Source organism: Cebidichthys violaceus, unplaced genomic scaffold (assembly GCF_023349555.1).
Source record: "Cebidichthys violaceus isolate CVI_PGR_0920_01 unplaced genomic scaffold, fCebVio1.0.p SCAF_7, whole genome shotgun sequence".
Classification (NCBI taxonomy): Eukaryota; Metazoa; Chordata; class Actinopteri; order Perciformes; family Stichaeidae; genus Cebidichthys; species Cebidichthys violaceus.
This window is the reverse complement of record NW_027176927.1, coordinates 3,238,222-3,248,404: the sequence shown is the minus strand read 5'-3', so window position 1 is coordinate 3,248,404 and position 10,183 is coordinate 3,238,222. Positions and strand designations below refer to the sequence as shown.

The window sequence follows — 10,183 nt, the reverse complement described above, 5'->3', positions numbered from 1 at the left end:
ACTGGGGGGCATTACATTGAACTCTGTTGCTTAGCAGTAAACTTTTTTTTAAACAAAAAATCCAGGAACTGATATTAGGGCATTTAAGCCTACACAGAAGTGGCACAGACCTCATTGAAGTTGTTCATCCATACTTAAAATATATACTCTGATATCCATAAAAATCTGATAATGATATATTGGCCGATACAACAAAATACAAAAAACAAAGCACAATAACTGTGACAGAGGTGGCCTGGGACATTTCACAGCGTAAAATGAACTTTCAGTGCTCTGCGGTGGACACACTGTAATGTGTTGATACTGTTTCGAAACCACCTCAAACATAGACTGGCATTTCCAGTAATAGAATTTCTTGTTACTCATGATATGATAGATTTGCAATTTAGTTTTTTTTGCAAAAAGTTTAACAGACATGCAGAGAGAAACAAAATAATCCAATTTTCTGCCATTCGTTTGGCCTAAAACTTGTTGTTACTGTACTGTAAGACCAACATTTAAATTTGACTATGATATCTGTTTACTTCAGCTTTGTGGTGATGGAAGAAGTATTCAGATCCCTCTACCCAAATAAAAGTACTAACATTCCAATGTATAAATACTCAGTTACAAGTAAAGGCCCTGCATTCAGTTCCTACATGAGTAAAATAGGTGTATCAGTAAAATGTCTCTTCAGTTGGACTTCTAACAACTCATAGACAAAGGTGCCCCACTGCTTTTGTATAAGGGCTCACAAGCCAAAACAACAGCAATGTATTGTATCTGATAAGCGTATCTCATGTTGTTTTTGATGTAAAATCATATTCTTAAAAGGAATCAGTAACTATAGCTAAATGTAATGAAGCAGAGAGTACAATATTTGCCTCTGAAATGTGAAGTAGAGGTAAAAAAAAAGGACATACTCAAACAAAGTAACTCAAAATTGTACTTGATTACAGTACACCATTTTTGAAATTCACAGGACTTTACGTTTCAGAACAAACAAATCTTTTTAGAATTTTATGGGCCGTTTTGATGAGCCCCCGAGAAATGTCATCACCTTTCACCCAAATATGTGACTTCATCAAATGAAGATTCATCTGACATATAGTTTATTAGATTCATTTCATCACAAAACTAGAATAAATTGTAATAATTCTGATTTCATTTAACATTTACATGGCCCATTAAACCTTAAAATATACTTTGTAAACCAGACAGTAGACATCCAACTCACTATTCACAAAAATATTAGATAAAGAGGAGCCAAATGTACTAAATTGCACATTACATTATGATTACATTTACAGAAATGCTTAAGCAAACCTTCACAACACCCTGTAACAGCTCGATATTTGTGTTTCATAAAGTGCATATAGAGTCATAGCTGCGTCCCTCTCACAATGGCTCAAAGAGATGATTATCTACGGAGAGGTTTTGGTAATAAAACATTTATAACCATGTCTACATAAAATGTGTTTAGGCTCACTCACCCAACCAAAAATGAATTGTGCCGACAGTCAGTTTAAAGTGAGAAGGCTTTAAACAAAAAGAGATTTGGCTTCCTTTAAGAAGACAGCATCGGAATTCAATTACAGTTTCAGGCAAAGTAATGGCTCAAACAAATCACAAGACTTTGGCTGTCTTAAATTATTTCTTAAAGCTTCACTGAGAAGGATGTTTATTTTTTTTCTTGATTCCTGAAGTTGATATAATTTTTTTATTTAGAAATGCTGTTCAAAGACATTTGTGATGCTCTTGAACCAAAGATGAAACGTGGTTGGGACATTATAAGAAAACAAGCAACAAAGTCAACATTGTAGCCGCGGCGTTACATAATTCCATACATATATACATTACAATCACATATGAATATCAGTGAGATAAATGGGTGTAATAAAGTTAACTTCTGCACGGCTACGATTTTTTTTTTTTTGACCTGGAGGGACTGAGAGTTACACAAAGCTTTGATTACCTAATGACCCACTGGGCCGCTGAGCAAGCTCCTATTCAGTCACTCACATCAGCAAAGTGATGGCGAGCAGGCAAAGTAAAGCAGCAATCAATTCTGTGTGATGATGAGGACCTCTTGTGGAGAAATTGGGGACATGCAGCGTACCATTCAACCAGAGGCAGGAGGTTTTTGTGGCGTTGCAGCACTCAAGATGACATGGAGGTTCTGTGGAGGTCTTGCATGGGGTTTGGCCAGAACAGTTGGTGGTGCAACCTGCTATCCACATCAATTTGGAATCTACGATATCCTTTTTCAGCTGCAAAGGCAATAGTGAGTGAGAAAGATCAGTGCCGAACCTACAGTAGTGGTTGAAAGTCAAATGTTCAAATGTTTGATTTCTGTCTATTCATTGTTATATATATTGTAACATATGTTTATTTATATATCATAACGTATGTTATGCTGAGGAAAGTTGAAGTACAAAGTGATGATGAGGAATGAAATTTTAAAACAGTGAATTATAAATACAGTATATTCAGTGATTTAGAGGTATACATGGACAATCAATGATGGTGTGCAAACAAATGTTGTTTTATTTATACTATAAATTCACTTTAGATAAAACATATTGAAGATTTTTTTCCCTTTAGTTTTTCTGCAGTATTTGTGTGAATAAATTGTGAATTTTGTGAACTTGTTTTATTAGCTTAAACTGTTCTATAACAATAGCATGAGGGATTACCACTAAAGATGTATACATTTTTCTCATATTTAGGGTTCCTGGCAGCTATATACTTTGTTAAATTGACAAATTGTTAAGTACATTTTATGCATTTGTGCTGAAAAAACAGATTTATGTGGGGAAAGGACAATTTAAATGGTGCCAATCAAAGACATTGTTCTCAGTCTTTGATTAGCACCTTTTAAATTGAATGAAAAGAAAGCCTGCAAAAAATGAACCAAAATGTTCCTGGACTTTTAAAAAGTGAACAGTTCTCACCTGACAGTGTGGCTGTGAGGAGGAGCATGTTTGGGCTGCTGCAAAATTGGTGTAGCAAGTGGTTCCTTCACATGTACCTCCGTGGCATTTGTTTCCCTGAAAAAAACAACAACACAGAGGAAAGGATGATACTAATCTCGCACCAGACCTGACTTATTTAAATATTTATATTGTTCTATACAAATCTATTTACAATAACTATTGAATTACTGACAGAAAGTTATTATAACCACTGGGAGCTGGTCAATGTTGTGTACAAATACTCTTTTTAGACAATGGCAGTTGTTAGCGGTTCGTCACAAAGATAATCTGTGACTGAAGAGACAGAATGAACTAAACTGAGTGATACACACAACTCTCTAGCCTTCTGCTCACATCCATTCACATGCCAACACACACTCACAAATGCAGCCTTTTGTCCTTACATTGTCTGTTGTTGTTGTGGGTGTTGTTGTTGTCATGGCTGGTGTCATTGTTGTGGTTGGCATTACTAAGATCATAAATAAAAAGAGTAAAATATTAAAGAAATTGCCGACTAACTACTAAAAGAGCACACATGTAAACATGCAGTTATGACATAAAATGTCATGATTTGTAAGGACAGTGTGAAGACGATAACATAAATAAAATGATAATGAGAGTCATGAAGAGTCTGTTTACCTGTGGGTTTCATCATCATGGATGCAAAACTGCTTTTGAGGCAGCCAGTAAAACTGCAGCAGTTTATAGAGCAGTTGGTCTGAGAGGCGTTGGCACAACTATCAGCACAGGAGCCGCTGCAGCTAGCAGTGTAGAACATGTCCATCTGTCTAATCAGCTGACAATTGGAAGACATGTTTGAATTACTTTTGACTTTTTTTAATCTTTCTATAAATGTCACTGACCATATAGCACAATACAATAATATACCGAATCACATTATGTAGAGAGTAAAAGTAAAGTATATACACCCTTACTTTCAGTTACTTGGAGAAACTACTCCATATTTTGTCAGTTGCTTCTATGGATTACTGATATAATACATCTTCTGTATATTTAGCTGCATGTGCATACATACGCTGTGATGCATTTTAGGACATATTATTATATATTATATGGTTCAAGAGGTTGTGTCAGTGTCATTTGCATCCCTACCTGACACTGGCAGACATCAGCAGCACATAAAATGGCATTCTGACTGGTGTACATGGTATAGCAGTCTGAGTAGTTACAGGTGAATGAGGGGCAGTACAGCTGTGTTTGAGAGAGATGAAAGGCGCATGATCAAGATGAGAGGTTAAAGGGAAACACGTTATATATTACAATACACGCCTCTCTGATAAGGTGGACTTACCATCATGGTTCCATTCATACACGGCTTGTCTGGGGCAAAAAGATGGACGTTACAATTAAAGATAGGGAAAGACAGAGAAATACAAATAAAATAGTTTTTCTTTTTTACATTGTAACATGGAAAATAAACCCTGGGAAGTTAACACCTTATTAAGCGGTGAAACAAAACATACCAGTGGAGTTTGATGACGGACTCGTGGACATCATTGAGGTCATAGAACCACTTGCGGGCATGGCGGAACTGGACTGGGTCATGGAACCACTTGCGGGCATGGCGGAACTGGACTGGGTCATGGCTGTAGAGGAGGCAGAGGTGGTTCCTAAATTATTAGTGCTGATTGAATTAAAAGTAGGGACATAAGTTGTAGATGCAGAATTGGCAGTGGTTGCAGTGCTGGTGCCAGACTGTGTGGTGATTGCTGACCCACCCGAGGTGGTCGTGGTTGTGGGCGACTGGGTGGCAGTGGTGGATGCTGAGCCCCCGGAGGTTGCGGTGGTTGTGAGAGACTGGGTGGGAGTAGTGGTTGCTATACCTCCAGAGGTGGTCATGGGGGACTGAGTGGGAGTAGTGGTTGCTATACCTCCAGAGGTGGTCATGGGGGACTGGGTGGGAGTAGTGGTTGCTATACCTCCAGAGGTGGTCATGGGGGACTGGGTGGGAGTAGTGGTTGCTACACCTCCAGAGGTGGTCATGGGGGACTGGGTGGGAGTAGTGGTTGCTACACCTCCAGAGGTGGTCATGGGGGACTGGGTTGTAGTGGTGGATGCTGAGCTCCCGGAGGTTGCTGTGCTTGTGAGAGATTGGGTGGTGGTGGCAATTGCTGTACCTCCAGAGGTGGTAGAGGTGGTAGACTGGGTGGTGGGGGTCTCTGTGTTGCCGCTGGCTGTTGAAGAGGACTGGATGGTGGTTGAGGTTGCTGCTGGTGCAGATGTGGTGCTGGTTACTGTGCTTCCGGAGGTGGTGGGGGGCTGAGTATTAGTGGGGTTTGCTGTGGCTCCAGAGGTCATTGCTGTGGCTGACATGGGGGCAGCAGTGGAGGTATTCATGGGCATCATTGTGGTCCCTTCGCCTGACACTAATACTGATGGCAGAAGTAGTCCTAACAGGAGGAGGTGCAGGATGCCTGTGCAACCTGCTATTTTAGGAAACATAACAGGAAAATATGTATTTTACTAAATGGAAACCAGATGTTAAATTATTTACAGTAATTAACGTTATCTTGGCACTTTTCATAATATCAGGGAAATTGCACATGTCTTGAATTGGTTACCTTAAGAATATACACTGGAATAATGTCTTAAAATGGTGTTAAAAGTGAATTGAAGGTTACCAATACAAATACTTGTCACTTAATACAAATAGTGAACTGGAAGACTAATATTATAAACTTTTTTTTGTTTAATCCATAGATGGATTTGATTCAATTTTGCACAGAAGTACAAGGTGCCCTGAGGATAAAGCCTATACTGATTTTGGTAATTCCATGTCTTTAACTGCATCACCACAAAAGGTTGATATTTTTGTTCTTTAGTCTGCAAAAAATTGCCAGCAGGTTTAAAGTGAACTGAAAGGCTTATATTAGAAACTTTAGCCATGCTAGCGTCTGAGGAGCTCTGAGGAGCAGCATGTTACTGACCATAAATGTGTTTTTGTTCAACGTTTAAATTGCTCTTCCATCTTAAATTGCCTCTCAGCTGAGAGGTTTCCTGCAGCTTGTCGACCAAACTCAGTATTCTCTTCTCTCGATGATGTTGTTTCACTAGTCCACTCCTTTAATACACATTGCTCTGTCGTTTTGGATAAAGCAACTCCTAAAATAAGACTTCTCCGTCAATTCGTCCGCCTGGTTAAATGACACTATTCATTGTTACCAGCTTGAATGTTGTGTAAATCACTTTGTAAGCAATGAAAGTGCGATACTAACTAAAGTTATTATATTAGTACAATAATATAATAAGAATTATCACCACGGAAAGAAGATTTAATGAAATAAAAAATTAAAGCATCAGATAAAATGGCATCCACTGAAAAAATAAAGTGTGTGTTGGCTAGAAATACATAAACATGACTGTAAACAAAGAGAAATAAAAAGATGTATATCACACAGCGTGCATACTTTTATGCATGTGTGGCCACATGAGCAGCCCTAGTGTTACTATGCCAACACACATGTGTCATCTATTCATGAGAGAGTATGACAGTACTCATTGTATGATATATGAGACTATATTTGTGTCATAGTACGACATCTGGGACAGAGTCCCACTGGCTCATTCCCAAAATGTATTTCTTGACAAACACCAGTTTTATTATTTAGTTTTCATCATCCAATACATTATGCAGCCTATATAGCAAACAATATTCACTTTACAGTAAATATATGATGCTTTGGATAAAAACAACAAACTAGATATTTCAGGTTTTAACCTCACAACAGCCATGTGGACTGTCGAAGTGTCTTTGAGCAAGACCTGCGCTGCAGTACATGCAAGTTGCTCTGACAGCTAAATCCCAACTATTTAAATATTATGCACCTTGACAGACTTCATTTTGACATTCTGATTGTCTGTATGTAATTTCACTCATGATTATTTTCTCTACTCTTGCAAGTCTGTCTGTCCTGGAAGAAGGATCCCTCCTCTGTTGCTCAAGATTTTTTGTATTTTTGGGGAAATTTTCCCTTATTTGAATTATATAATTTAACGATTAAAGGCAAATTTGTGACTTTGAGCTATGTAAATAAAATTAATTTGACTATACAGATAAGGTTGCTTGAGAAAACAGATTCACTGTTCCCTTTTATTATATTAAATAAAATAAAGAAATGTAATCTCATTTAAAGAAGGTTAGCATACAAGTTTCACACAAGCACCACCTAAAAACACAGATAATAGACCTAAAAAAACACAACAGCAAAATGTTAAAACAACATTAAAACATAAAAAAACCTCTCTAAGCCTTAATATCTCTGATGCTTAGGACCACTGACACTGATTTTAAATAAGCAAATGCACACTCATACCTGTGTCCTTTATAAAAGCAGTGGAGGCCATTATCACATTGGCAGAAAGGGAGAGAGCTCTTTGTCCAGCCTGTAATGAAGTCATGTCCTGGTAAAGGGAAGCGTAAAACATATAATTAACATGAATGAAACAGCTGACTGATGTTCTGCTATAATTTCCACAAAGTTTTAGACAGACACAATGACTACTCTGTGCTTGCAGACTAAAACTGAACTATAAAAAAAACGTAATTATGGTGCGGTGCACAAGATCTTCATGGTGGATGGTACTGTGGGCACAACTTATCTGTTTACCCATGTTGGCTACTAGGTCTCTGAATTGCAGCCGTGCTCAGTCATTGTAACTCACCTGGGCAGTTATTTTGATTTGTGAACGCTAAGTCATCTGTGGCCTCCTCTGTTTACAATCCTCTAATTGTTGCGGTGAAACTGATCTCATAATTGTTTGGTTGAGTTACAATACACCATTATTCATTTCTTAATAAATGTGAGATTTAAAGCTGCACTTACAAGGTTTCTCAGATAAGTAAAACCTCGAACAAAATCTTCGGTCACAACATGTGTCATCCCGTGTCTCTGTTTGCAGTGGTTTATCAGTGAACACAATTAAAATGTGTTTGTTCCTCCATCAGTCCCCTTGGGAGAACCGCTAAGCAGCGCGGCTTGTTTTTTCCCCTCTCCCTAGCAAGGGGTCCTTTGGGCTCTACACCCTAGAAACTGACAACAGTGGCCATGTTGGCTTTCAGGTGAAAATGCAGAGTTTAAATGGAAAAAGTGAAGAGTAGTTTTCTTAGATGATATTCAATTTGATATAGAGTGCATCAAGCGGTGTGTTCAGGTGCTAAATGAATGTTGTCTGTATGTTTCCAGAAAGATGGAGCTATCAACAGAAAACCTCACAATGTGTTGTGAATACATTTGTAATCAGCTAAAATTGGATAATTTTAAGGACATTGTTTATGAGACTGAAAAATAACACAATTATTAGTAATCTTTAGAAAATAAGATACAAATTATATAAAAAAAATAGAGGGAATTCTTGGATTGACTCAAGTTGGTGATTGACTCGTTTATAACATTCTGATAATGCATACGTAGAATACAATTTTTAACAGAAACTTTAAAACAACACAGATAGCACAGCATTCCCCTGCTGTATCAATCACTGGCTACAATAGCGCCACTGTTGTTGACCTGCATCACCCCGTGATTACCTGTTAAGCTGAATTTAAATCATACCAACAAAATTCATCATATAAAATCAGTAGTTTCTATTAAAGTCCACTCACCTGCGGTGCACTTTGTAGAGATTTGTTTTTTGTCAGCTGTGGTTGAAGTGAATGAGCTCCCTCTCTCTCTCTCTCTCTCTCTCTCTCTCTTTGGTGTTCCCTTTCTCTGTTGCTCTCTGTCACCTCCCCCCTTTCGCTTCCTGCTGACAGCACTGGAGTGGCAATATAAGAAGGGGAAACTCTCACCTGCACAGCTATACTAGTGTGAGAGGAGGAGACTAATGCCCCGCTGTTGCTGGGTGGGTCTCAAGATGCATCAGAATCGATGAGGTAATAATTCCTGGTGAAGGTACTTTGGAAATTTTCATAATGTGCTGGTTAAATTACAGCATTATATGTCAAAACTGAAAGCGCTTGATTCATAATTATCCTATTATGACTGGTTATGAGTTTTGACCTGGAATCCGGTCAACCCAAAAGGGATCAAATTATATATTATTATATATTTAGATATATATTTAATCTAAATGCTCTAATTTAGTTTGATATATAATAAAAAAAACACACATTTCGTAAAACTGTGCTACATTGTATTGTGCTACATACACACAACAGGTAAATAAATAACTTTGAATTACCGTTTCTACCTTCAGCTATCAACCATTTGATACCACATGCATGCCAATTCAACATAAAAGAAGATATTACTTTACAATACATCACATTGTTGGGTTGCTTTGGTAGAGGATAACTTAATGCAACCAACATTTAAAGATTTACTAAAATAACTCAGCGGATTAAGTCTTTGTGAGTCTACAAGAGTACAGGTGAGATTTCAGTGCCCTGTGGGGTGGTTGTATAGGGAGCTGGTTTCTGTTCAACACAATGTGAAATCAGACCCCCTCTCTCTGACAGCCATAAAGCTTCCACAGACTACAATCACCTCTTTGTGGCCTAAAGAACGTAGAATTCTTGGGCACGACACAAAAGGCACTTGCACAATTCAGGTGACAGAAGTCCTCCCTTTTTTTCATCGCAATTTTATGAAACACATGAAATGTTGTCCGCCGTGTTTGTCTCATTCAAGGTGTCGTTAGAAAGATACACAGTTTGGGAGAGAAAATTCTTTATGTGGTAAAATCAAGTCTAGATTTGAATTGTATTTGTAAAATAGGCTTTTATATTATTCAAATGTATGGAGTGTGCTAAAGGCAGAATATGAGCTGTTTAAGTAAAGGCTATGCATCCAAAAGACTTGGTCTGTCATCTGGACATCATCACCGCTGCTAGTGGGGTGAAAAAATGACGGCTGTGATATTTAAAAGGATAGGTTTGTAAATTTCAATTGTCTTAAAATACTGACATATCCATATGTACATTGAAAGAGTTATCAGTAGCTGTTATTGAGATCCCCTTGTCTTTCCATTAGAGACGGGACTAAATCAACAGGTATATTGTCTTACTGTCCTCCTTTAATAACCTAACATGCCTCCAATGGTAAAATATATATTCTCCTGAAATATAGTCGTCTTTTCACTCGATTAGAAACTGTGGGAATGGTTAGCATTTATGTGCCCACACAATTGCAACACATTGTATAATTTACCAATAACTTTTTTCACTGTACATGTAGACATTGTTACGCTGTACTTATGGACCCAAACCC

General features: G+C 37.9%; 1 protein-coding gene across 1 annotated transcript; it reads right to left on the bottom strand.

Moving 5' to 3' along the window:
* Positions 1-1,030: 1,030 nt before the first annotated feature.
* On the bottom strand, positions 1,031-8,722 carry LOC137891244 (mucin-21). Its single transcript, XM_068735763.1, has 10 exons — positions 8,578-8,722; positions 7,289-7,376; positions 4,694-5,401; positions 4,439-4,561; positions 4,267-4,295; positions 4,068-4,166; positions 3,594-3,750; positions 3,359-3,423; positions 2,934-3,029; positions 1,031-2,249 (listed from the first exon to the last, which is right to left on the bottom strand). The coding sequence occupies exons 2-10, from the start codon at positions 7,371-7,373 to the stop codon at positions 1,998-2,000; spliced, it is 1,614 nt and encodes a 537-aa protein (XP_068591864.1). The 5' UTR covers positions 7,374-7,376; positions 8,578-8,722; the 3' UTR covers positions 1,031-1,997.
* Between the last annotated feature and the right edge of the window lie 1,461 nt (positions 8,723-10,183).